Source organism: Papio anubis, chromosome 12, assembly GCF_008728515.1.
Source record: "Papio anubis isolate 15944 chromosome 12, Panubis1.0, whole genome shotgun sequence".
Lineage (NCBI taxonomy): Eukaryota > Metazoa > Chordata > Mammalia > Primates > Cercopithecidae > Papio > Papio anubis.
The window spans coordinates 122,634,718-122,661,104 of record NC_044987.1 but is presented as its reverse complement, the minus strand read 5'-3'; the positions used below and the strand labels follow the sequence as shown (position 1 = coordinate 122,661,104).

The window sequence follows — 26,387 nt, the reverse complement described above, 5'->3', positions numbered from 1 at the left end:
AGCCAATTCGTTTTAATACTTTTTTTTAGCCAATTGATTTTTTTTTTTGGTTGTTGTTTTTTTAAAGCCAATTTCTGAGTTTTTCTGGTGTTTCTAAAAAGCTAATTATTTTTAAGAGGGTTGTTGTGGTGGGGGGGAAGGGGGTTAAAGTTTTGATTTTTTATGTGTGGGGATAATTGGGGATAATTTGGAGGGAGGGTGTTTAAAGCCAATCGATTTTGTACATGTTTGAAGATGTTGCTGTGGACCTCAGCCCGATGGAGGGGGCCGAGGAGAGTAGCCTGTTTTGGGGAGGCGGGGCACGGGGGCTGGGGTCAGGAGAAGCCCCGGGGGGGAAGTGGAACCGAGAGATTTTGGAAATGGAACCTGATGGAAACGTCGCTGGTCAGGAGGAGGCTGGAGGGTGGTGGTGCCGGCTGCAGACTTGCGGCAGTTTTGCTCACTTCTGATTGCTGGACATCTCTGGGTAGGCGCCCCCGTGGGTGGGGTCTTGGGTGGGCAGAGCAATCAGGGGACGGTGACGCTTGGCCTCCCTGAATGCCTCGAGCTCCTTGGCGAGCACGCGACCCCGGCGGGCACGCAGGAGGGCAGGCAGGCCCCTGCGCAGACGCTGGGTGGACTGCTTCCAGGTGTCATATCGGAAGAACTTGCCCACGGGGTATCTGGGGAAGTTGTCCTGAGAGGGGAAGGGGCTGGTCAGCAGGTGCCTGCTCTCCACGCTTTTCCGCCCGAGCCACCCGCCTGACCTGACAGGTCACCCCCGTGACTGATCAGCGACTCGAGCTGACGTCCACAGGCAGGGGGACAGAAGGAGCCAGCGTCTGAACTGCTCCCCAGCCACACAACAAGCAAGGAAGTCACGGGTCCTTGTCCCTGGCCAAGGGGTCCCAGAGGCCACAGGCAATGCTGGGCGCCCGAAACCCTATTTCTCTATCTCTAGAGAGTGGGGAAGGGGCCCAGGATCCTCACCGGAAGCACGGTCGGAGGGGTCGACACGTCCCTCTCGGACTTGGCGGGGGTAGCACAGTACGTCTCCAGGAGGGCCAGGTCACAGCTGCGGAAACAGCACTCCTCAACGATGCCACGGCTGCGACGGCTTACACGGCTTGCGGGCCTGCCTGGAAGTCCCACAGCACAGAGAGAGCCATGTTAGCACCGCGCTGCCCCCTGCCCCAGGAGGCCGAAGGAGGAGCAAACCACCCCTGCCCTCAGGCCAGGCTCTGGAAAGACGAGGCCACCCTGCGGGTCAGGGGAGGGAAGTGAGAGCTGGCAGGCAGAGGCGTCCCAGGAAGAAGAGAAGTGAGAGGGGAAGAGAGTGGGACCCAGACCAGCCCGTGGCCTCTGCTGCCTCCTTCCTCAGATGAAAAATGGGCACAAGCTCTTGGTCCCATGGCCAGACAGACACCACCAGGACCAAAGGCCCACACTGGGGTGATTTGGAAAATGTGTGGGATATGAGTCCGGTTCAGGGGCCCCCACAGGAGGGACTGCTGTCCCTGAGCTTGGACTCTGGCCTGGCACCACCTAGGAGGCTGGAGGGGCCCACACCACCCCGGAGCTGCTGAGACAGGGAGACAAGGGCAGGAGAGGAGAAGACGGGAGGAGAGGAGTGAGGAGGCGCGATGGAACCACTCCCTTCTTTCCTCCCGTCTTCCCCCTCTCCCCCACAGCAACGCTCAGCTGGAAGGGGAAGGTCACTGGGGGCTCCACCTTGGGGTGCCAAAGGGCAGGTGCCATCAGCCGGAGGAGGGAGCAGGAGCCCCATCACAGGGTCCCCCAAGTGGGGGCTTGGCCCTCCCCTCCTCTCAGGAAAGCCTGGTGCAGGGAAGCTTCTCCCTGGGCAAGGACCGGCTGGCACCAGGCCCTGCAGTGCCACTTCCTATCCCCAAATGGGACAGGCGAGAGAGAGGGCACAGGAGAGGCCAGGGCGGGCAGGGGCTTCCACAGTCAAGCAGCAGGAACTTTTAAGAGAGAAGCTTTGAAGTGCATTTGCATCCTGTGAGTCCATTGCACAGCGTGAGTAAGTAGTAAGTGGTAAAGATGAGACGTGGTGAGTGTCAGGTGGAATAAGCCGTGTGGTCCCAGCCAGCGAGAAGTGGCCCCTCCCCTGCCCCATCAGGCATGCCTAGGCACCATGCCTGCCTTTGCATCCACCCAGCCCCCCATCTGGGGGCGGGGTCTCAAGCACAATGAGCTGTGCACCCACCCGCCAACCCCCAGGCCGGAAAACCAAGAGAGAAACATGAGGAAAAGCTGAATCGTCCTTGAGGTCAGCAGGTGGGCACCCTCCATGGCGGCCTTGGGGCCCAAGGAGGCGCATGCACCGTTCACCCCTGCCACCCACCAACTGCACTTGTTTTATTGATTTTAATTCTATAAATCACTTTACTGATTTTAATTCTGATCATTCACTGAACGCACATCCCTTGTCAAAATGTCCAAAAGGTGCAGGAAGAAAGGCAAGCTCTTCCTCCAGAGCCTGAAGCCCTGCCCTAGGGGTGCGGCGCCTCCGCAGTGGGAGCTCACAGCCCCCAACAGAAATTCTGACCCCAAGGGAGACCCCCGTAAGTGCTCCCGACGTCTAGGGGACCCCTCTGGCCCACCCTTCGAAGGAGGCTTGTGAAGGGAAAGTCAGCTGGTGTGGATGCCCTGGGACCCTGCAGGTTCTCAGAAACGCAGCTGGAAGGTCGGAGTCTCCGAGCAGGGGGCTGGGCCGCTGACCTAGGAGTGTGCTCCCCTGGCTTGAGGTTGGGCGTCCTCACCTGTCACTTTAGGGGCCTGACCGGGTCTGAGGAAGCCCCACCCAACTACTTACTGAAGTAGAAGCCGCGGTCCCCACAGACGAACTGGAGGGTGTCCACGAGCTCCCCGCCGCACAGGGTCTCACTGGGGCGGTAAGCAGCAATGCAGCACGAGGCGAAGGCCAAGAAGGTGAGAAGCACCAGCATCGACTTCCCCATTGGGATTCCCATTGGTATCTGGGGGTGGGAGAGAAGTGGTGTGAGCGTGGCAGCCAGGCCAAGCCCCAGGCCAAAGGTGCCCCTCCCAAACCAGAGGCCGTTGGCCAACCTACAAATTCAATTAAAAATTTAAAGCATGGCTTTCCTATAAACATTATTTTCATTACAAAAGTAACACATAGGTCACAATGCCGAGTTGAGGGCGCAGGGCCACTTGGAGAATGAAGTGTCTGGAATCACACAGAAAGGGCCCAGTTCCTTCGATTTGCAAGAAGCACTAGTAATTTTACACGAGGAGTGACCATCTCCGTGGTCATTATTGCAGGAGCTCGGCGGCACCCACAGCTGCAGGGGCCCAGGCTGGACACCCGACCTGGCCTCCGTCCTATGACACCATGGGGGCAGGGCCAGCCCAGGGGCCCATCACCACGTCTCAGGCCTCCAGTGCCAGCCAAGATGGCAGACAACCCCACCCCACAGAGCATGTGCATCCAGGAGGACCAGTCCCTTCCTCCCCACAACCCCCAGCTGAGCAGGGGGGGTCCAGGAGGACCATCCCCCTCAAAGCGGCAGGCCAGTCCCGCTGGGCCAGTCCCGCCCCCTCCCCTGGCTTTTCCACCTTTCCAGTCTGCCGCTGAGCCAGGCCTGGCTCAGAACTCCAGTGGTTAGCACAACCACACCACCCATGCTTCTAGAAACCTTGTTTTCCCAGTCACCCAGTTCTCCAATTCCAGTCTGCTATGTGTACCTCCAAACACACACACACACACAAGCCCAGAGCCTCCTTTCCAGGCCTCAAATCAAACCAGTAAGGCCGGGGCCTCCAGAACATCTCCCCCTTTGCGCTACCAAACTCTCCCCGTGAGAGTTGGAGAGACCAGCTCAGGCCACCTGGGAAGTCAGACAACAGGTTCCCCTGAGTGCAATCTGGAAGGGGAGGCCAGTCTTAGGACACATCCCCTCCACAGGCTGCAGGGCCACAGGGCCGCTAACCAACTCCGGGGTGGGAGGCCGGGGGCCACCACAGCAAGTTGGCCCTACCCCTGCAGAAGGTGGAGCCCTCCAGGCGGGCAGCCCCAGCCTTCCCTCCACAGACCCAGGCGAGTTTTTGATGCAATAAATTATGTGAGCGACTGAGCAGGCAATGGGACAGAAGCACAAGTTTGCATGCCCTCTCTAAAGAGCAGTGGGCAGCCGCACCGAGGATCCGAAAGCCTCCTTGGTCATCTCCTTGACTGGACCCTAGCCAGTCCCCTCACCGCCCCCTCTGCCACCCGCTTCCAAATTATAAGAGCACACTCGGCCAGCTGGCCACTCAAGCCCTCGCCGCGGTTCCGCAACAAGCCCCACCACTCCGAACTTGGAGGTCCGGGTCAGGGGACCGGCAGAAAGCAGGGCAGGAAGCATGCCTGCCGCGGTGCGGAGCAGGTGAGGGCCCAGGAAAAGCCCTGACCTGGGCAAGCAGGGGGCCGAAGGGAAGGAACGGAAAGCGAAGGAGCAGGTGAGGAAGCAGAGACCAGGTGGGGGTAGGGGCAGAGGAAGAGAGAGGAGGGGGGTGCTGTCCGAGAGGCAGCAGGCTGGCGGCTGCAGGGCCCGAGGCCCAGGCGTGGGCCGTGCCCCCTGCTGCCCTGCCTCAGGCTGGAGTGGGATGGCAGCGGGTGTCCTCAGTCCACAGTCCTGGTTACCTACAGCTCAGCAGGAGGCTCGCTGGGGCAGGTGGAGGAGGAGGAAGAAGAGGAGGAGGAAGCTGGAAGTCTCTTTCACAGGAGAAGCTAATGTCCAGTTTGCAGGCTGGTCAGTGCCTCAGCTTTTATGTGTGAGCCGACTCCTCCCAGTCCCGGCTCCACCCTACCCCCCACCCCTCTCCCTGCTGACCACTCCCCCACGCCTTTGCTCCCGCCCTCTCCCTCCTCCCAGCCAGTCTCTTCTCTCCTGCACCCCCAACCGCGAGCCCTGGACCATCCCGTAGCGAAGTGCCATGGGCTCCCATCCTGCACCCCCAGCTCATCTCTGCACAGGGCAGTGAAGGGGGGGGTCTCCTTCCCACCTCCTTGTATGGAAACTTCCACGCTGCCCACTGGGCAGGGGCCCTGGCCTCTCTCTGGGTTGAAGGCTCTGCCCTTCTTAGCCTCGGGCCAGCAGCCCCTCTCCCCCCTCTCCCGGGGACTCCTGTTTGGAAATGTTGCGGACAGAGCCAGAGGGGGTGTGGGGGAGATATCGCGAATGTGGCGTCTGCCATGACTCCTGCCAACTCGGCCCCTCTCCATCCTGGCCCCGCCCACCCCGTCTTCCTCTCGCGGTCTCGCTGGCACCGCGTCAACATACCAGGGTGGGCTTCTGCGGCTCCGCGCCCCTCCTCGTTACCCAGCACCCCGGAGGCCAGGGCCCGCAAGGCACGAATCACACATGTTCGGCAGCACCCCCTGCACCCACAGACCGACCAGGAAGTCGCCCCTGCAGACAGCTCACACCTCCCTTGGCCCTTCCCGACGCCCCCACCCCACCCCACCCCCAACTCCACCGCCAGAGTGAGCGCGGGGCTCCACGCAGGGAACGGGACCCGCAGCCGCCCGTTTTCCTCCTCCTCCCCGGGCTCAGCCGCCCCGCCGAGCCCCGCAGGCCCGGGCCAGGAGCAGTCGGAGGAAGGGCCGGGCGTCCGGCGCAAGCCCGCGCCGCCCCAGCCCCGGCTCCGGCCCAGCCCGCACACGCCGCTTACCTGGAAGCCGGCGACGCTGCCGCCCACCTCCCTGCTGCGTGTCGCAAACCGAACAGCGGGCGTTGGCCCTCCTGCCGGACACTCCTCTGCCAGCGCCGCTCTGGCCGAGTCGCGGGGGCCGAATGTGCGACGGGGCAGAGCGGGGGGATGGCTTTTTTTTGGGGGGGGGGAATTCGTCTGATTGTCCAGGGAGGACGGGCTGTCTTCGGGCTGGGGCGGGCCAGATGTTGTACTTTTAGGGGGGGAAAAGGTATCGGGAAATGAGGTCAGCTGTTGTATCAAGGATAGAGGGGGGCAGAGATAGTGGGAGAGACAGAGTGGGGGGGGGGGGGGGGGGCCGAAGAGAGGGCGAGAGGGAGAGAGGACAGCGAGAGGCGGGCAGGCTCACAGCGGGAGAGAACAGCACGGAGAGAAACAGAAAGCGTGTAATTAATCCACTTTGGTTCGGCGAAGGCGAGAGGGCGGGCGTGAGGGGGGGAGGGAGTCTGAGGCTGGGAACTGGGGGGGACGGGAGGGAGCGAAGGGAAGATTGCGGGAGAAAGAGCGGGGGCCGGGGCCAGATGCCAAGAGGGGCACGGGGAGCACAGAGAAGCGAAGGAAAGGGCGCCACGTCGAGGGGCCGGGGGAGGCGGTGACTGGGGGGCGGAGTGGAGGCTGCACCCGGGCCGCGGGCGCCCAGCTCGGTTTGGGCCGACGGAGCCCTCGGCCGTCGCGAGCCCGGGCCTCGGGAGGAGACAGGCGGTGGCGGCACCGGGGCCGCTCCGGGACGCAGCGTGGAAAGGGGAGCGGCCCGAGGCTGCGCGCCGGGGGGGGGGCTGGAGGGGGAGCGCGGGGGGGTGACAACGCCGGCGGCCTGCGAGCCGGACTGCCTGCGGGGGGAACCGCCTCCTCGGGCGAAGCGGGGATGGGGGAGTTGAGGTAGATGAAGAGGAGGCGGCGGGGAATCCGCAGGCCCGGCGGAGCGCGACCCCGCGGACGACGCCCGGGACGGGAGTCAGCAGCGAGGCAGCGGGCGGCGTCGACGCGGGGCCGCCTTGCCCGATGGAGGCGCTGGTGGGCAGAGCGCGGGCAGGCGTGGGCCAGGAGGCGGGGGCGGCCGGAGGGGGGGGGCCGGGCCCTGCCGGGCCTCACGCAGCTCCGCCGGAGAGCAGGCGAACTGCGGGCGCCCACGCCCGGCTCTTATAGTCGCGCCAGCCCGCGGCCCAGGGCCCGCGCGGGCCTCGCTGGCCTCGCGCCCGCGCCAATGGGCGCCCGCGGAGCCCTCGCCCCGCCCCCGGCCCGCCCCCGCAACCCGAGCCAAGCGCGGGGCGGGGGGCGCGGGCTGGGGGCCCTGGGGCCCTGGGGCCCCGGTTGGGGGGGGGCGGCGGTCGCGGGGGCTGGGGGGTGCGCGGGGACGAGGCTGAGTGGGGGGCAGGGAGCCGCAGAGCGCCAAGGCCATGTTGAATGCCCGTTCTAGAGAATTCAGGGGCCCCATCTAGGGTTTCTGGGGTGCCAGGGCGGCCTGTGCTCGTGAGCTGGGGTCTCCGGGCAGGCAGGGGCAGGCAGGCTCCCAGATCCCTGCCAGGAGGCTGCACTGCGGGTGCGCCCCGTCTGAGTGCAGATGCAGGTGGCTCGGGGCTGGATCGGGGGATCCTTGCTGGTTGCTGCGGCGGAGGGGGCCCCTGGGCTCGGGCGGGGCGCGCAGCCGCCACCTGCCCTAGCAGGAGGAGCCGGCCACGCGGCGCTTGGAGCCTCAGCCAGATCCCGAGCGCCCCCCGGTGCCGCGCCGGAGCCCCGGAGCCCCCGCCAGGTGCGGGACGCACGGAAGGCCGGCTGGGCCAGGCCGAATCTGGGCCAGGCCTGGAGCCTGCCGAGGCTCCGGCCGCCAAAGGAGAGAGAATCAGGGCGGGAAACACAGCTCAAATCCTACCTGCATGGCCGAGCTCACCGGGGTGCGTCTAAGTAGCTCGCCTTTGCGGCCCACCCAAAATATCCGGATAATGGTTACCCCGTCCTCAGTGCGTTGGACTTGCATAGACGCGAGTTCAGTCTCGGGGGTCACCACGATAATTTGGGGGTCTGGGGAAACCATCTCCTGGAGAGTTTGAACGATGTAAGAAAGCACTGTGATTTTTATCAAGTCAAAACCACGCACAAAATCCCGCACCCCGCCAGCCCCCCGCCGCCAAAGCCTGGTCAAGGGGAAGGGGCCGCCGGCGGAAACTCGCGCCCCCCGGGCCCCCCTCGCCCCCCTCGCTCCGCCATCAATCACTTCGCCCGCGCTCCGCGCGCGCCTCCCGGCGGAGTCCTAGGCCCGCGGGCTAGAGACGCTTTACCGCCCGGCGGGAGCGCCTCTCCTCCGCGTCCCTTTCCGCAGCCCCCTGCCCGCCCCACTTAGGGGCCCTCCAGCCGCTTTCCCCACAAATGAGATCTTTGCAATAAGCAAACGAAAGTGGCGCGGATTTCGGGGCGCCCAGCCGGAGCGAGCGCAGCCGCCAAGCCTCAAGTCCGCAGCCGGGTCCCGTGCCCCACGCCGGCCTCTCCGGCGGCAGCCGGATACGAGCGCCAGCACCGGCGGGACAGCAGCAGATGAGGGCCGGGAGCCGGGCAGGGGCGCAGAGGCGGCGGGGACCGGCGCGGCGGGGAGCTCACCGCGAGGCTGGAGGCTGCGATCGCGGGCGCACCAGGAGCTCAGGCGGCGGGCGATCGAACGCTCTGTGGCGGGCGGTGGACGCTGCTGAAGGTGAGCGAGACCCCGGGGCCAGTCCTCAGCGTCCGGGAGCAACGCCCAGTCCGTTGGAAGACCCGAGGACAATGACCAAATTTGGGGGAGACTGGGGGCAATGCCCGGTCGCTTTCCTGGACGCAGGGAAGCCCTGTCCACGTCCTGAGGGCGCGCGGCCGACCCAAGTGTGTTTGGGCAACGCTAGAGAGAAATTTCCCAAATCCTAGTTGCTCTGGGGACTTCGTAGGAGAAAGAAAGGCCCGAAACCAGTGCCCGCTGTGCGCGGGGTTGGGGAAGCTGCAGTGGGCGGCCGTCGATCCGGGAACAATGCCCAAATTTTGGGGAACGCAAGGCAGAGTTCTTTCTGCCTTGCGGGCTTAGCGAATGGGTGTCCTGGAGGAGGAGACCCCGGGGACTCCGTTAATGTGGGAACCTTGATTAATGACTAAACCTGAGACTCCACAAAAATAGATTACAGGTTTGGGGGATGAGGGAACTTGCTCCATGCAATTGGGAACATAGAGAAAGAGGTCTAAAATAGGGGCCAGCTAGCTTGGGGGACCCAGGAAATCCCAGACCAATTTTTGAGGAGGGGTAGTTAAAGGAAATTCTCCATATGAAATTGGGAGTTTTGCCTAAGAGGCACATTGCCTAAAATTGGCAGATGAAAGCAAGGGACACATTTTGGGGATCCAAACACATTCTTGGTGTGTTAGAGGGAAGCTGAGATTAATTTTCACATCTTAAGAATACAAGTTAGTCGCCTGGACGCTGGCAGCATGCGGAGAAAAGTAACTTTCATAATTACTGTGGCTTCAGGGAAACATTTTAATGCCCTTCAGAGATGGAAGAAAGCACTGTCTAAATTTTGGGGGAGCCTGGAGTGTGATCAGTACATTTGGGGAAAACAAACAAAAAAATCAGTATTCTTTTTCTATGTCAAATTTTAAATTATTTCCATTAGTTTATTTTCGGTAAATAAGAAAAATACTATATATTTTCCTGGACAGTGTCTGCATTTAGGGAAGCCCCAGTGAAACACGTTTCAGGTTTTTGGGACACTTGGAAATTACCCAATGGAGATTTGATATCTAAATGTCTGGGAACCTGGTTAGTAGCTAGGAAACTTACAGGTCACAGGTTTTTTCATGCCTGGGATTTCTGGGACCCAGGGACATTTTTTAGTGTGCTTTGGGGGTCCATGGAACATTTTCTAAATGTAGGGGGACCCAGGGCAGGGATCATAAAGTCAGGAGACTCATAAATCAGTATTTTAAAAAATACCTCAATTGTTTTTGTGAAGGGAAAAAAATCTCAATTTGCTTGGAAGGCTGGGAGACGATACCTCAATTTGGGGGCTCCAGGAAAATCGCTTTTGAATCTAAAGATCTAGGGAAGTCACTCATAGTCCTTGGAGGACTTGTACGTTTTAGGTATGTATGTTTTCGAGAAAGGAGATTCAGCGTTCCTATGTCTTAGGACTTAGGAATTTTCAGATTTTGTGATAGGGAGTGTACAGTGTGTTTGAAGGAAATATTGCTTAACTTTCAGATGACTCAGTGGGTTGTTGGAGCCCAAGAAATCGGTGCCTTCCTCTGATCCGAGGGCAATGCCGAATATTTCTAGAGGGCCTGGAGAGCCGCGTCCAGAACATCCAAGTATGGGGGACCAGGAAGAGGGTCCAGTGTGATCCTGGCCATTGGGGTTTCAGACCAATGCCTGAATTTTGGAAAAGCAAGATTCTTGTGACGAAGCTCCTGGGACCCAGAGAATTGTTTAATAGTCAATGTTGTGATGCAGAGAAAATGCTCAGAATGTTTGGGAACTGGGGCCGTTAGCAACACCTGGCATAAAAGAAATAAAAATAGCCTCTGCCCAAAGGGTTCTTTTGTGCTTCGTTTAGCCCAGAGGGACCGGTGAGACCCTGTGTGATTTGGGGGACCTGGAGAATCCTGGGTCACACTTGAGCACCTCCTGGTAACTGCTCAGTGTGTTCCAGGGACCTGAGTGGCAGTGTCTACACTTAACGGACTTGATTCATAGCCAAGCAGCGTATAGAGCCATAGACATTAATGCCGCAAAGCTTTGTGACTCACACACCCAAAACATTCTCAATAGGTTTTGGGAATCATTGGGGAAATCTCTCCATTTTATGAAACTCAGGCAATCAGAGGGCAGGTCGTTTTTGATTCAGAAAAGGATTGAATGTGCTCTGGGTGTAATGCCCGAATTTGGGGGAAGGTATGGGAAGGAATTTTCATACTCTGAGGGTTCCAACCTTCCAGCCCTGCTCAGTGTCCTAAGGGACTTAGGATTCAACGTGTAAAATTTAGGGAACCCAGGTTAGTGCGAATAGATTTGCAGAACTAAGTAGCAAATGTCCCATGCTGAGGTGAAGGGGAAGGGTGGGGTGGGGGCACGGAATGGGGCGGAAATGTGGGGGAAACAGTAAGCTTAGGAGACCCTGGAGTTAATTTTCAAAATTATGGGGGGAAGGTCCACTTGTTTGGGGAACAATGTCCAAGTGTGGAAAGGGCACTGTCCACATCCTGGGGAACCAGGCAAATTGGTCAGCGCGACCACCACGGACCAAGGGCTTCGTCTTTAAAATTAGGGAACCCGGGTTAGTAGTCTGTAAATCTGTGGGACCTGGGGAGGGGTGTATAAAACTGTCCAGAGCCTGGAAGAAAGCAAATCTGGGGACCCAGGCGACATAGTGTAAGGCTGGAAAAGCCAGCCCGGGCTGGTGTGTTTTGACGTCCCCGGAAATTAATGTCCAAGAAAATTCTTGTGACCCGTCGAAATGCTGAATATATTTGGAAGACTTGGGAAGCAATGCTTAAATTTAGAGGATCCCAGAACAAGTAAAATGTCCGAGTTTGGGGAAAGCAGGGAAGTTGTTCAGTGGATTGGGATCCCCCGAGGATCAAAGGCTAATTGTTGAGCTCAAGCTTCCCGGGCCGCGGAAGGAAGGCGCTGCCCGGGATTCACCTTGACTGGGGCGCGCGCGGAGCACTGGCGCCCTCCCCGGGGAACGCGAGCGCGGGCGGCGCGGGCAGGTAGCGCGGAGCGCCCTGGCGCGCACGGCCGGCTGAAATTCTGCTTTTCGGTCTTTGGGTTTTTTCTTTCTTTCTTTTCTTTTTCTTTGCCTTCTCCACACGGAGAGCGCGTTTGTGGCGGCAGCCCGAGCTTAGCGGGCGTCTGGGTGGAAGGAAGAAACCCAAAGGCCGCGAGGGAGCGACCAGCACGCTGCTTCCCGGGAGCTCCCGGGACTCCCAGCTACCTGCTCGGTCCCCGCGTGGGAGGTCCGCAGGCTTCCCCTCGCCACTGCGCCCCACTCGCCTCTGCGCTGCGAGCCTAGGCGAAGCCGCGGCCGAGCCGCCACCGGGGGCAGGCTAGTCCCCGGCTTGGCTTGGGGGCCCGGAGCACCCCCGGCGGCCACCCCCGGCCCGCCTCGGAGCTTTGCGCGCGCCGTTCGGGCCTTCGCCAGCACCAAACAAGGGTGAAACCAGTTTTGTTTGGGTAACACTGAAGAGGAGAGGAAGTGGGGAGGAAAATGAGAAACACGGGGCCGGTGGGGAGGGGGGTGCAGGACTGCACGCCGCTGGGGTGCCAGGCGTCTCTTTTCGTTCTCTCCAAGCGAATTTTCAGGGAAAGCCTGTCCACTCAGGCTGGGGAAAGCCCAGTTCCTTAAAGGCAAATATTAAACCCGCGTGCAGGCGCCCAACCGCACCGTCAGCAGGAACAAGGTCACCCCTTGGCGTTGGGCAATGTCGGGCGATGGGGCAGTGGCCTTAAGGGGACCTGTGGGGTGGGTGGGGGGACTGCCAGAGAGGGGGCACCGCTGGGGACCAGCAGAATGGTGTGGGATCTTGGGGCAAGTGCAGTGGGCACTGCTTGTCACCATTGTCACCCCATAGGAGGACCCCCGCTAGAAGGGGGGCATCTCAAAGCCTGGCACTGGGGAGGCAGAAGTTAACAGCCTTGGACAGGTGTGGGGAGCTGGGCAGGGTGAGGCATCTCTTTCACATTAGCTTGGCAAGACGGAGAGAACCCCCCCACCATGAAAAACAGTCCATTTTCCACCCAGAGCACAAGACACATGGGAATGTCCCCTTCAAATTTCTGTCTGCATCAATCACCCCCAAGTCCCATTCCAAGAACATCTGGCCCATCTACCCCCACCCATCACTGGCCCCCTTCCCACCAGCCTTCTGCAGCCTCCCCGTTTCCCAGCTCTCTGGCCGCTCCGGCCGGCCCGTGTCTATAGAACAGGGAGCCTCCAGCAGAGAATCCCCGACTGTGTTGATGTTTTCCTCTGCAAGGTGACTTGTAAATTTGGAGGTGAGGAGCATTTGAAAAGTGCCTGTCTGCAAACCTGGATCGTGGGAGAGCAGACTAGGTTGCTGAGGCTCCTGTCATTGACAAAACCAGGGCCCCCAGGGCCAGCTCTGGGCTCCCCACTCCTTTTCCTCCACGCCTGCTTCCCAGGCTGGGGACAGGATGGGCACTGGGGGAGAGCCCCAGTTCCGAGTTGTGGACTCTCCTCCTCTTTGGGGGTGCTGGGGACAATTACACTAGTGACCTGTTTGGGGGTCTCTTCCCCTTGTTCTACCCTGCAGAGGTGCCTTCCCCCAAGGAGCCACCACTCATGCTTGGAGACACATGCCTGGACTTTTTGAGGTAGGAAGAAGGCTGAGGTCACCTTGGGGTGTCCACAGCAGGGTGTAGTGGCCCTGTAGGGAGGGAGGAGCAGGTGGGGAAGTAGGGGGACACACATGTTCCCCCTCCCTCACGGGGCTGCCTGCTGAGTACTCTCCTTATTTAGTCAAAAGTGACCAGGGCAGGTTGGAGGCTAGGGCAGACCCGGGTTGCCCTGGGACTCAAAAAGCACACCGGCTGCCCCCTAGCCAAGACCAGCATCCGAGTTCTTCCCCAAGACCGGCTCCTTCCCTACTACTTCCAGCCCCCGGAGGTAGGAAGGGTCCTGCCAGCAGTCCAAGGGTGTTGGGAGGGGGCTGGGGTCTCCTCCCGCCCAGAGCTTGGCTGGCAAGAACTTTAGCCCCAAGCAGCACCCTCCCCCAGCCCTGACCCAGCACCTCTCCAGGGCAGCGCTGGTCTCCTCTCCACTGGCAAACCCAATTTCCACAGAGAATGAACATCCCCTCAAGGACTCAGACTCACCCCACGGAGCCTGGCCCATACCCCAGCCTCAGCCTGTGGCCGCCGCACATCCCCTCGCTCACCGGCCTGCCCTGCGGTGGGTCTTTCTCATTCCCGTTTCCTCCCCGGCTCTGGCTCTGAGCTAACCGCTCACCCGTCCATGGGACCAAGCCCAGCAGTTTACAAACCCAGTTCCTTTCTCCAAGGGTCCTCAGAGCGCCCCTCCGTCACCCCCTGCAGGGCGCTGACCTTGCGCTCGCTCCCCTCTCTGGCGAAGGACACGCTTGCTGGCGTCAGCCCGGCTGGACTGGGAAGTCCGACGGAGGACCCAAACTGGAAGCCTCCACGCCAGACAGCCCAGACCACCCAAAGGCTGCTCGACCCACCCAAAGCCAAAAGTACGTGGGGGATATGGGTCCAGGTTGGGGTGCTTGGGAGAGGGCCCTGGGAGAGGGGTTCAGACGGTACACGCTCCAAAGCACTGAGATGGCGCCACTGTGTTACTGTTTTATTGAGTGTCTAAGCTGAAGACAGCTTTGAAAGAGCACTCCTGGCTTCTATCTGGGCAAACCAGCCTGAAGAGTCCACTGCTGGGTCCCTCCCTGCAGGCCCCGAGGGAGGCCCCTGTCATGGGGCAGGTGCAGGGACTCCAGTCCATGTGCCTCCACCTCCAGTGCTCCCCAAGTCCTGGAACCTCCCCCGTCACCCCAGTGCCTGACCAGTGAATGGGTGCAGCCACCCCCACAGAGCTCCCTCCGGCTGAGGCAGAGGCCACTGGCTGGGCCTTTCTAGCCACCTTCCACCCTCCTCACACAAAGGAAGCCCCACAGGCTCCTGACCACAATGGGATCCTGACGCCGGAGCCCCTCAGGCCCTTTGCTCAGAAGGCCTCTGGTTATTGCCTCAATTCTGAACAGCCAGGAGGCCTGAGACTGTCACCCACTTTGACAAATAGGGACAGACAGAAAGGTTAGGCTATTGGTGCAAGACCCCACGGCCAGCAGCCTGGGGCAGGGAGAACCCAGGGGTCTCACAGCCCCCAGCAGAGCCCAGCTTTCCTTGGGTTTCCAGATTATTCCTAACTGATATATTTTCCCCTTTTCCCCCCTTTATCCACTTTCTGCCTATCTTCTCCCTCTTGGCTGCCCACTCTCTCCTTGCCCCTCTCCCCTTCTCTGCCCGTTTTCCTCTCCCAGGAGCTCCCCTGCCAGGACCTCAGTGCTGTGGAGACTGCAGGAAGCCTGCTCTGCCCACACCTGCTCTGGCCCCTAGAAACACCTGGAGCCCACCACAGAACTCCAGATCCCAGCTGTGTGACTCAGAATCCACACCAGCCTCTCTGAGCCACAGCTGCTTGCAGAAGCAGGCGAACCCAGTCTGAAGACCCCTGCACAAAGCCTGTGGCCCTCTCTGCCAGGCCTCAGGGTGCCTGAGACACTCACCTCTCTGCCTCTGCAGTTGGGGCTGGGACTGGGACTGGCTGCCAGCCTTAGTTCTGGGAGCACTGGGGTCACCTGGGCCACAGGCCACAGCAGCTCACCTCAGGACTGGACTCTCTGGCCACTCTGGCCTGCTGGGGCTCAGGCTGTGGGGCAGGCTGGGCAGGGGGCTGAGCCGGCAGCGATTCGGAGGCCTGGAGCTGGGGGCTGGAATTCACCTCCGCCCACACAAGCTCAGTAGTGACTCTTCGGCCCCTGGGGAAAAGCAAAAAGATGTTGCTGAGATTACCTCATTTATTTATTTGTTTATTTATTTAGAGACAGAGTCTCACTCTGTCGCCAGGCTGGAGTGCAGTGGTGCAATCTCAGCTCACTGCAAGCTCCGCCTCCCGGCTTCACGCCATTCTCCTGCCTCAGCCTCCCGAGTAGCTGGGACTACAGGCACATGCCACCACACCCAGCTAATTTTTTGTGTTTTTAGTAGAGACGAGGTTTCACCGTGTTAGCCAGGATGGTCTCGATCTCCTGACCTTGTGATCCACCCGCCTCGGCCTCCCAAAGTGCTGAGATTACAGGTGTGAGCCACCGCGCCCGGCCGGTCTCTTTTAAAAGCAAAGCCCCCCCATACACACCAAGCCTGAGCCCTGTCCCATCCCCCTCCCCTGGCTGCCTTCGGATCACCTTGTCAGGATTTGAGCAGTGGCTCCCCCTCGAGCCCCTCCCCTGCCTAGAGCTCCCTTTTTCAAAGTCCAAGGGAAGGTAGAAGTGGTGAGAAGTTTGCTTAGAAAGGGCGTTCTGGTGCTGATGGAGAGGCTGAAATCCTTCTGCTAGACAGGCTGCCCAGGTCCTGGGCCAGGGTGGGCTTCCGCCTGGCACTAGGGGTGGAGGGCTGCCCACAAATGGCCCACCTTGAGGGGTCACAGCACAGAATATGAAAAGCCTCCTGCACCTCCAAACACTCCCACCTTGGAAGGAGACAACGAGCGGGGCCCAGCAAAAGCCACTGGATGCACAGCTCTGCCTTGACGAGGCCAGTGAGGGAGGGGTGGCTGTGCTTCCTGGGGAAATGAATCCGCTCCCCACAGACACCACCCTGGGTGGATTGAGGAGTCTGGGTCCAGGGCGCAAGAAAGAAAAACTTCATGCATGAATGAGAATTCCCAGGGAAACTGCCCTGGCCCCAAGGCCCCTCTGTGTGCCAGGGAGGCTGAGAGGGTGGCAAGGGGGACCAGGTGCACCATCAGGAGGAGAGAAGCTAAACCTGGGGGGGACACGGAGGGGCATTGTTGCCCGCTCCCGGCCTTTCTCCTCAGTCTGCTGTCCAATTTCTTGCTGGTGGTCAGGAGGCATAGGGAGGCAGGAGAGAGGGAAGCTTTACTTTTAAAATGGTGTATGTATGTATGTGTGTGTGTGTGTGTGTGTGTGTGTATATATATATAAAACAATAAAATATTTGCACCAGAATCTCGGGCCCCTGGCTCCTCTGCAAAGTCTCCTGTTTATCTCTGGGAATGGGGTGGGGGATGCAACAGGAGGAAATTTTTCACACAGAAAGACTCTTCCCTTTACACTTGTGAAGACAGCTGTGTGTTCCCACTGGGAAGAGCCGCCTGGCCCTCCTCCCCTACCCCTCCCATTTTGCTTGGTGAATTAGTAAAGGAAAACCTATTTTCCTTGCAAAAGCCTCGGTGGCTTTGTGCAGCCCTATAGAAGAACCCTCTCCACAGTGGCCTTTCCCGCCACCCCCGCCAAGTTGAGGCTGCTCTCAGGCTTCCCTGCCACCCTCCACCCCCGAAGTTGAAGTGGAGGATGCTCTCAGGAGGCTTCCCTGGACCCTCCAGCAGCAGAAATTCTTCCCCTCCTTCAGAAACCAGGATCCTGGCAGCTGCCCCAAGCTCCAGGCCCACCCATGCCTGAACACTCAAAATGCAGCTCTTCTCCCACACTCAAGGAATGGGAGCCCAGTTACCTGTACTCTAGTCTCTGCGCAATCCCCGCAGCTCCTGGACAGTGGATAAAGAGGACTGGGGAGTCACTGGTGCCCAAGGCTCTCTGCCGAAACTGCCTGGATGATGATCTGCCAGCCTGGCCAATATTAGCAGTCGCCACCAAAGCAGGTGGTGGTCTGGCTGTGGCGTCCAGACCCTCTGGCCAGGTTGATGTGGAGGAGGAGGAGGGGGACAAGGCTGAGGCTGGAGAAACGAAGGGCACTTTTAGAGTGTGCATGTGAATGCAGCCCCTACAGATGGGATAGCCTCATCTCTGCTGAGCATGGCACCTGCTCAAATGCCAACTGAAATGATGGGTTCGCCCCTCGCCTCCTCTTCCCCTCCACTCCTTTCCCTGAGCCCCTCCAAATTTGGGGAGCTTTGTGCCAACTTGGTAGTGCTGAGGCCGCTGGGGCAGCTGGCTCAGGCACTTTCCAGCACCAGGGCATGGTGCATTAGGGGATGGAGGTTTGGCCCACCTCTGACCTGGCAGAAAGGCGCCTGTGGGCGTGGGTATAAGCCAGAAGCCCCCTGCCAGCCAGGAGGTGGGGGCTATGTGGAGGTAGTGGGGAGTGGGTGTAGCTCTACTTAGAGTGACACTTGGCAGTTACTTGACACCCTGGAATGTTGGTGGGCGTGGCACTGGTAAAATGGCGGAAGAATAAGGGGGGGAAAGCAGGGTTCAAGAATGAGCAGAAAAATTGGATTTTAGGTGTTCCTAGTACAGTTATGTCCTTCTATGTTCCATGGACAAGGGACCTAGCTGGGGGTTTTCCACTTCACTATTCATGTCTGATCTGACCTCGTGCAGTCCATGTGTGGTACTAAGTTCTAATGATACTGCTGCAAGTGGCACTCGCAGGCATTCCTGGATGGGGTGATTGGACAGGTTTGCAGCCTTTCTAATCAAAGCAGACTCAAAGCTGACAGCAGCAGGGTGAGGGTTCATATAGAAGCACCCACCAGATTGGACTAAATCACACTGGAAATTTCTAACCTCTTCCCCAAGCCTGCAGGAAGACCAGGCACAAAGCAAAGACACAGGAAGAGGCAAAGACATGTACTTTCCAGAGAGCCACCAGTCCCCACCCTCCCAACACCCATGCACCCCAACCACCTTCAGTGTGTTTAGCTTACTAGCCTGGGTTGGCATTTAATTGTCCCCTTTCCCTTTTTCTTTCAAGCCCTCATCTTAAATCCCTTCATTAGCTGGAGGAATAGGACATCTAGTGGGGAGAACAAGGATTTCAACAGGGAAGAGAATTAGACTTGAAGGGGATTAAAACCTGGCGTGTGTTGGGGGATGTCTCAAATAAGATGTAGATGCCCCAGAGCCATGCCCTCCCATGGGAGGAGGCAAAATGGGAGTTTTCACTTGGCTTTTGGGTGGGGAGGGAGGCTAATGACCCTGTCAGGTCCAGAGCACTGAATGGGTTCACAGTCTTTCCAGCTAAAGCACAGACTTGGAGCTGGCAGCAGCTCAGGGAGGGTTCAGAAAGAATCACCCACTGGCTTAGACCAAGTCTTACTGGGGATTTGACACCTCTTCCTCAAGCCTGCAAGAAGAGACGACACAAAACAAAGACTCAGGGAAAGAAACAAAACAAAGATACAAGGAAGTCAGCATGAAGCAGCCCTCGATCCTGCTGGCTCTAGCTCTGCTTTGGAGCTCTACAGCTTAGAGGCCCTGCAGCACGTGCGGGCCCCAGCGTCTGCTGCGAGATGCCCAAATGTTGCAAAGAGTGACAGCCAGAGCCCTCTGGAGACACTTGGCTGGGACTTTCCAAGCTGCAGATGGACCTAGAGAGAGTGAAGGACTGACACCAAGCCAGATGAAGTGATTTCATGGGATGCCCCCCAAATGAAGGGTCCCCAGGTTGAGGAGGTGGGCAACTAAGGGGTTGAAAAGGAAGCAGCCCACGGCTCAAACCCTGGCAACCTGGAGCCTCCCAGTCCCACAATGGTGTCTTGAATCCAAACTCTGCCCTGGACTGAAAGTCCATCTCTGGATGGGCCCAGGAGGAGCTCACTCTAGTCCGGGGCTATTTTATCCCATCAGGATCTTGTAACACAGGGTGTGTAAACAGAAGGAGAGCAGGGAGAAGGGGTGAGGATAGAAAGGGCCCCCCGGGAGCAGCTCAGCCATGGTGCCACCGAGACAGGACTAGAGGCATTGGGGGTCAGTGAGTCGGGGTGCGAGAGCTGTGATCCCACAGCACTACCTTCCACAGATTTTCCACGCAGAGGTCGGGGGTACACATGCTTTATGGAGACAGGTGAGAGGGACTGCAAAACGGACAAAAACTGTGATGCAGGAGTGAGGGACGTGACATAGAAAAACCTCCTTGCTCCACTGCCTCTTAGGCCTGGGAGAGGCTCAGCTCACCCTTGTTCATGCATGAGGGTCTTGGGAACCCCCAGAAATCTACACCAAGCCTTCGCCATTTAGTGTCTTAAGTGGCCTTATGCTGACACCTGGCGGCCATTTCTAGAATTACAGTGGCATAACCCAAAGGTCTTGGGCACCGCAATTTGGGGCACTCTGGAGGGGGACTCTGCAATTTGGGGCACCCCTGGAGGGACTCTGCACCTGGGGCACTCCTGAGGGACTCTGCACCCAGCACTCTGGAGGGGACTCCCTGCACTCCAAAGTACTCCTGGAGGGGACTCTGCAATCTGGGGGCACTCTGAGGGGACTCCTGCACTAAAGGCCCGGGAGGGGACTCGGCAATTAAAAGCACTCTGGAGGGGACTCTGGGGGCAAAGTTAGGACACCTCCCTACAGTGTCGGGGTGCCATGGGTTCTGCGCCTCTGTAAGGTTTGGTCGTGGCCTTACCTGGGCTTTTGTCCTGGCACACAGTACTGAGGCCAAAGGAATTCCTCCCTTTGGGTGTCTCCTACCCCAGGGGGCTGTGGCCTGGTGAGCAGCCTAAAGCTTAAGGCCTAAGCCACAGGATAGGTCTGGAAACACCTTTCTGAAACATCCGTTTTGTTCTAAGAGAGGAAACTACTACATTAGCATGAAAATAAGATCAGATCTATTACTGAGAGGCCCGGGGTAGAACGCTGGGATCCCCTTTCAGAGGCAGCGTCCCTAGGATGAGCCCAGATGGGCTGAATTTCGTTCTTAACTCGCTTCCCAGCCCCACCCTGCTCCACCTGTACAGCGCAGATTTCCAAATCTGGCCCGAGCCTGACACCTTGTGGCCACGTGTGAGAATTACATCCACAACTTCAGAAAGCACCTTGCTTTCCAATACATCGATATTGCCATGATGACCGTGGCTACGCGGCCGCTTTACCAAATCTTGGGAGTTGAGAGAAAAGGAGGAAGTAACTCACAACCTAGTCCTGAAAACACCAGACTGTGGCCCCAGAGCCCTACACCATCGAGGTACTGGAAGGCCAGGCTGCCTCTGCAGGGGAAGTGAGGCCGTCCCTCAAAGGCTATAGGGCCACAGCCCGAGGGGTTGGCAGGGCCGAGGGGCCCACTGTGCCACTCACACATCAGTGCTTGGAGGACGGATGGGCAGGAGGGGCCTGGGGGCTAACCCAGTTCACAGCCCCGCTCTGCCAATGACCTTGGACAGACCTGTTCACGCCTCCCCTCTCCCTTCCAACCTCACCGCTTCAGTGGATGGGTCTGGGTAGCCACCTCTGGCACAAAATCAATGTTAACAAACGTTCAATTTTATCCTCCCCCTGACGTCCAGTGATATTTGCCCCTGCCTCCCCTACCCACGGGTGCCGAAACCTTTTTTGGTGGTCATACAGAAACACTGCCTAGTTGCACAGCAACTCTGCGGCAGGCCTAGGCAGCCTGGGAGATCTCTCTGCAAAGACTCCTCCACCTACTCCAGGAAAACTGGCTGGCTGGCAGAGGTTGCAGTGAACCAAGATCGCGCCATTGGACTGGACGACAGAGCAAGACTCTCAAAACAAACAAACAAACAAACAAACAAACAAACAAACTTGCTGCCTGGGAGGACTCTGGGGTTTTCACAGCCTGTGGCTCATGAAGAGGAGGGAGGCTCCAGGAGCACATATTTCAGCACTGGGCCGGATCTGCATCCCTGGCAGCGGAGGCCCAGTATGGACCCATCTTCGAGACCTCAGTGCCAGCAAGGCAGGAGACACCTCTTCCAGGACGCCTCCCTGGCCCCACTCCCTGCTCATTTCTGCTCCTCTGTTCTGAGCTCTGATGGTGCCGCTGAGGTTTCTCCCTGCCCTGGGCTTCCTTGGAAGCTGGGCTGGGGGTTGAAAGAGCTGCAAAGGTCCCTTCCCGATGGAAGGGCCTCAGGACCACGGGTGGCACCTGGGTGTCGCAGGCACCTCGGAGCCCCCCCCTGCTGGTTTTTTTGTTTGTTTTGATTTTCTTTGTTTTTGTTTTTTCTCGGGACGGAGTTTTGCTCTCGTTGCCCAGGTTGGAGTGCAATGGCGCCATCTCGGCTCACCGCAACCTCTGCTTCCCAGGTTCAAGCGATTCTCCTGCCCCAGCCTCCTGAGTATCTGTGATTACAGGCACGTGCCACCACGCCCGGCTAATTTTATAGTTTTAGTAGAGATGGGGTTTCTCCCTGTTGGTCAGGCTGGTCTCAAACTCCTGACCTCAGGTGATCTGCCCGCCTCAGCCTCCCAAATTGCTGGGATTATAGGCACGAGCCATCGCACCCAGCCCCTCCTGCTTGTTTTACTCCAAGATGTGCAGAGGCCTCCGTATCCCAGCCCCGGGCTCCTCCCTCGGGGAGCTGCTCCTCCCTGAAAGGTCCCTTCCGCACATCCTGTTCGTGCCCGGTAGCCATGGGGACTGTCACTTCCCACGGAGGACATGTCAGCTTCCCCTTGCTGTGGGACCCAGACGTGAAACACACCACGGGGTTGTCCCCGTAATTTGAAGGCCCAGAAAGCAGCTCATGTGTGTACTGAAGCCAGAGGCACAGCTGCCCAAGGGCTGCTGCTCACAGACACCACTGAGCTACACCACCCGGCAGCCGAGGCAGGCAGGGGCTCCTTTGATTCCCTTCTGATAGATGAGGAAACCAAGGCCCAGAGATGCTAAGTGACTTTCCCAAGGCCACACAGCCACCAGCAGCAGAGCCAGGACGTCAACCCCGCCTGCCAGCTCTCACCCTTCAACCCCACACTGGCCCGGGTGGACACTCACTGGCCCTGTGGACACTGAGGGCCTGTGGCTTCTTGGCACCCACAGATCACAGCCCGTTGTAGACCTTGAGGCCACAGCTACCCCTTCTTCATTGTCAGGGCCAGCCCATGCCCAGCCAGGGGGAAGGACCCAGGTACTAACTCCGTAAGGGTCTCTGGCAAGGGCAGCATGGGCAGTGCTGGGCTGGGTCTGCGCCCCTGGCAGTGGGAGCCCAGCATGGACTCATGCTTAAGGCTGCAGTGCTGGCAGGATCTGGGACACCTCCTTCAGGAAGCCTCTCAGCTTGCTGGCTCCTGCCGGCTCTGTTCTGAGCTCTGGTGGTGCAGCTGGAGCTGGCATGGGGTGCCCCAGCGCTCCCTCTCTCCCCTAGTTCTCAGGCAACTCCTCCCCCTACCTGGAGCCTGGCCGCCTGCTCCCTCCTTCCCCACAGCTGGGCCTAGGTTGGGAAGTGCCCATGGAGCATCTGCCCTGGGCCCACCGCCCGGGTGGCAAGGCAGGAAGCCCACCTTCCACTCGCCCCTGCCCCTGAAAGCTTTCCTTGCACCTTGGAGGTCAGGGCTTGGAGGGCCCAATGGAAGACCAAGCAGCCATCCCCGGAGTCGGGGTTTGGGAGCCTCATCGCCTCCACCATGGGGTTCCCAGGATCTCCTCCCAACCCCGTCCTCACCACTCACCCAGCCACCCGTGTGTAATGGGCCCATGCCAGGGATCCTGTGCTCTAGAGAGGATCAGGGATGCCCAAGGTCCCTCCGAAGCTGGGCAGCAGCAGGCCTGGATGTGGGCAGGTGGTGGCCCTGTGGAGGCTGGGCTGGGGTGGGACCGAGCTTTGAAGTGAAGGTGGACTTTGAAGACAGAAGGGTGCGATTTGAGTCCCAGCATGAGCAGCCGCAAGTTGGCAGGGCCGTGGGGGGCTCTGGCTCTGTTTTCCAAAAACACAGATGGGCTGGGAAGGGGGTCAGAGAGAGGCCTGGGCGGAATGTGTGGCCCGCGGCACCCCCGAGGTTCTGATGACTCAGCAGCCTGGGCTGCAGCGGGCAGAGCCTCCCTGAAGCCTACAGGCCTGCAGACCCCCAGGGCCGGGCCTCCTCGAGGCCGGTCTCCATCCCTGGCAAGGGCGGGACTGGCTCTGGCACAGCCCTCAGCAGCCCTGTGACACTGCCCAGGGGTCACAGCCGCCTGGGTCTAGACATTCTCAGCCTCCCTGGGTGAGGAGAGCCTGGCAGGCACCACCTATCTTTCCCTCGGCCTGAGGGACCCTGACTCTGACTTAGTCCTCGGTCCACAGGCACCCTGAGATCTCTGCTATCTCCCGGCCTTGGAAAGTGGGGACTGTGGGGTGACTTTTGGTACAGCCCCAAGCCAGCTTCTAGGGGCAGCCTCAGGGACACTGGGAGGCTTGGAGGCTGCCTCAGCAGTCCCTGGGGTCAAGGAGGATGTCACCCGTCAGCAGCAGATGAGCAGGAAGTGGGGAGGCCAAATGAGGTGGGGTGGGGACTGGGGCCACCTGGGAGCAGGGGAGTGAGCTGAGGACGCGGAGGAGCGGGTGGGAGGCCGGCAGGGAGCTTGGCGCCAGCACAGCACGGCTGGACCGAGAGAGGGACGATGGGGTACCGCCTCCGGCCGGCCCCACTTTCGAAGGAATCTGCCTTGCTGTTCCTGCGGCCGAGGCCAGAAACAATAGTGGGAGGAAGGGCGGAGGGTGCGGAGGCGGCACCCCAGTGTGTCATCTCCGCGTTCCCAGACCTTGTCTACCCCTGCCCCCAAACATTCTTTCCAGAGTGGACCTCCCTCTCCTCGCGGCGCTGGTGGAGGAGAGCGTGGGAACACGCTAACCCTGAGCCGCCTGGACCCCAGTTCCAGGCCTTCCGTGCCCCCAGGTCCTAGTCCCTGAAGCCCCCTCCTCACATGGGAACCAGGACTCGACCTTCCGACTCGAGTGGCTGAGGGATGGAGCCCCCTGGCCGCCGCTGGCCTCCAGCCTCAGTAGCCCCCAGGGGCCCTCAGCAAAACCCACGGCCCGGTCCACCTCCGGTCACGGTGGGCTCAGCCATGACGAGGATGGGACGGAGTCCCCTGGTCCTCTCACCCTGGCTCTCTGTGATTCTAGGGCCCGCAGGTGGGGCTCAGAGTCTAGCCAGGGGCTGTCTCGGAATATTAGAGACCCAGGACATTTGTCCCGGCCCTCTGAGAAACCCAGGCCAGTGAGAAGCTGGCCTGAGGCTTGACTTGGGGGCCGAGACTGGACCTGAGCAGGCCGGGGGCCTCGGTGGACCCCCTCATCATCATCAGATGCCTCCTCTCATTCCTAAGCCCCACGCTCTTCAGAGTGCCCAGCAGGGCCCCCCACAGCTCCCAAGAGTGTCCGGCAGGGCCCCCACAGGCCCCACAGGCCACACAGCCCCTGGGAGTGCCCGGCAGGGGCAGGATGCAGCTGCTCAGACCCTGGGTGGCGGCCGGAGCCTGGACCCGTGGCTGGTGACCGGAGTGCATCAAAAGTGAGGCTCTGATGCCATCTGCTGGTCACACCTGTGAATGGCGGCTCCTGGCCACAGTGCTGGGAGTGGAAAGGTGCCCATCCCGGAACAAGCTACCTCATAGCCTGGCTGGAGGCAGACACTGGCCAATGTTCCGCCCAAGTTCTGCCCAGGGCTACCTTTCCCAGCAGCTCAGGCTTAAATACCACCTGTCTTGGCCTCGCTCACTTCCCTGGGCTGGACCCCTGCTGGGCACCAGGACCTGAAGGGCAGGAGGGTACCCTCAGCACCCCGAGTCCACTCTCATCCCCCCAGGGTCTGCTCAGGCCTGGAGACAGGGAGGACAGTAAATATTTGCTGCTGACAGGGGAAGGCAAACACTGCCCCAACGGCCAGGCAAAGGTGCCAGTTATCCATGCCAGGAGCAGACGTAATCCAGGGAGCCAGCCTGGAGGCAGCCACACCACAGTGTGTCCTGGGTGGGTGGGGGCACGTGCCATGTGCCTAGTTCCAGGTTTCAGTCTCCGCTTAAGGAACGTGGTACAAGAGTTTCCTCCCTGCTCAGCACATGTGAAGGCGGGATGCCCAGACAGAAGGCTGTGTGCGGGATGGACTGCAGGCTGCCCTCAGTCCTCCAGGAATGGGCAGAGGCTTCTAGGGGGGCCGGCAGGTTTGGGGAGCCTTGGGGAGCAGTTGCTTTGTGACTGGGGAGCAGTTAGATGCACCCAACGCCAGGGTGACCACCGGGGCTGGAGGCGCTGAGTGCCCCTGCCAGCCCGGTGGGCGTGTGGAGCCCAGGTTCCAAGGCCAGACAGGTCTCTGGACACTGAAGGGCTGTCTTTTAACTTCCCAGAAGGGGCGGAGCATAGGCAGCGGCCCAGCAGGCGTTGCAGAGCCAAGCTCTGTGGGCCTGGCTCACATGGGGTGACCTGGGGGCTCCGGGAGCATCCATGCTCCCCAGCCAGGGCATCTGGGGACCGGTGTCCAAGGTGGTGCCTGACAGGAAACTGGGTCTAATGCTCTCTCTGCACCTGGATCACCTTGGCCAGCTGCTTCTCACTGGGCCTGGGGGGATGGAGGGGTGATCCCTTGCCCTGGCTCTGGTCTCCCGTGTCCACCTTTTCTAGGACACAGTGTGTGGGGGGTGGGGTCAGGTGCTGGAGAAGACAGGCTTGGGGGACAGAGTCCTGGGTCTCAACAAGGTGAAAACTGGCCCCAGCTCTGGCCCAGGGCAGCTGAGGGTTCCGTGAACCGTGGCTGCGTCTCTTTTGGGTGGGCAGCCTTGCCCTCTCCTGAGGCCTCAGGCCAGAAGTCCCCCAGGACAGAGGTCACAGAAAATTTGGCCCCTCAAAGGACACTCCTCAGCCCCTAGCACCAGCCAGTGCCAGCTGCTCTGCAAGTCCCGGAAGGCTGGGGTGGTTCCAGGAGTCCCTGGACACCCAAGGGCTCCTCCTGCTGCCCTCCACTCCAACACATGGTCCCCCACAGAGCGCTGACCCTCCCTTCCCAGAACAGGCCTCTGCCCATCACTCCCTACGACCTTGTTGGCCATCAGGTTCAGCCAGGGCAACAGCTTGGCCAATGACCAACTGGTGGGCAGCCTCCCAGCTGACCCACCAGGTCCTGCTCTGGCCCAGCCCCTCGCGAGCTCACATACCTCAGCTCCAGCAGGGTGCCCCTGTCTCTACCCGTGCGAGAGGGGCCGGCCGGGTGTTCCCATGGACGGCTGCTGCCGATCCCAGCCACCGCCTCCCTCCTCTTCCGGGGCCAGTGTCCGG

The 26,387-nt window shown here is 59.9% G+C and overlaps 2 protein-coding genes across 11 annotated transcripts; one reads left to right on the top strand and one right to left on the bottom strand.

Annotated features, from left to right (window-relative positions):
- Positions 1-26,387, bottom strand: IGF2 (insulin like growth factor 2). 10 transcript variants are annotated; one of them, XM_031652769.1, is made up of 7 exons: positions 26,267-26,383; positions 16,952-17,174; positions 14,986-15,237; positions 7,586-7,750; positions 2,816-2,978; positions 970-1,127; positions 1-676 (listed from the first exon to the last, which is right to left on the bottom strand). In XM_031652769.1, exons 4-7 carry the CDS (start codon positions 7,745-7,747, stop codon positions 440-442), a joined length of 720 nt encoding a protein of 239 aa, XP_031508629.1. In that variant the 5' UTR covers positions 7,748-7,750; positions 14,986-15,237; positions 16,952-17,174; positions 26,267-26,383; the 3' UTR covers positions 1-439.
- LOC101003209 (putative insulin-like growth factor 2 antisense gene protein) lies at positions 8,079-14,988 on the top strand (the record flags this gene model as incomplete). Its single annotated transcript, XM_021926782.2, is given in 5 exon segments — positions 8,079-8,153; positions 8,155-8,398; positions 13,123-13,136; positions 13,784-13,941; positions 14,740-14,988. Coding segments are annotated over 5 exon segments (567 nt in total), but the record flags the coding sequence as incomplete, so codon positions are not given.

Coding starts and splice junctions, on each gene's coding strand:
- IGF2 (XM_031652769.1), bottom strand. CDS start 7,747: ATGGTTTCCCCAGACCCCCAAATTATCGTGGTGACCCCCGAGACTGAA. Junction 1,128..2,815: donor GGACCGCGGCTTCTACTTCA/GTAAGTAGTTGG, acceptor TCTGTGCTGTGG/GACTTCCAGGCAGGCCCGCA. Junction 677..969: donor CCCCTCCGACCGTGCTTCCG/GTGAGGATCCTG, acceptor TTCCCCTCTCAG/GACAACTTCCCCAGATACCC.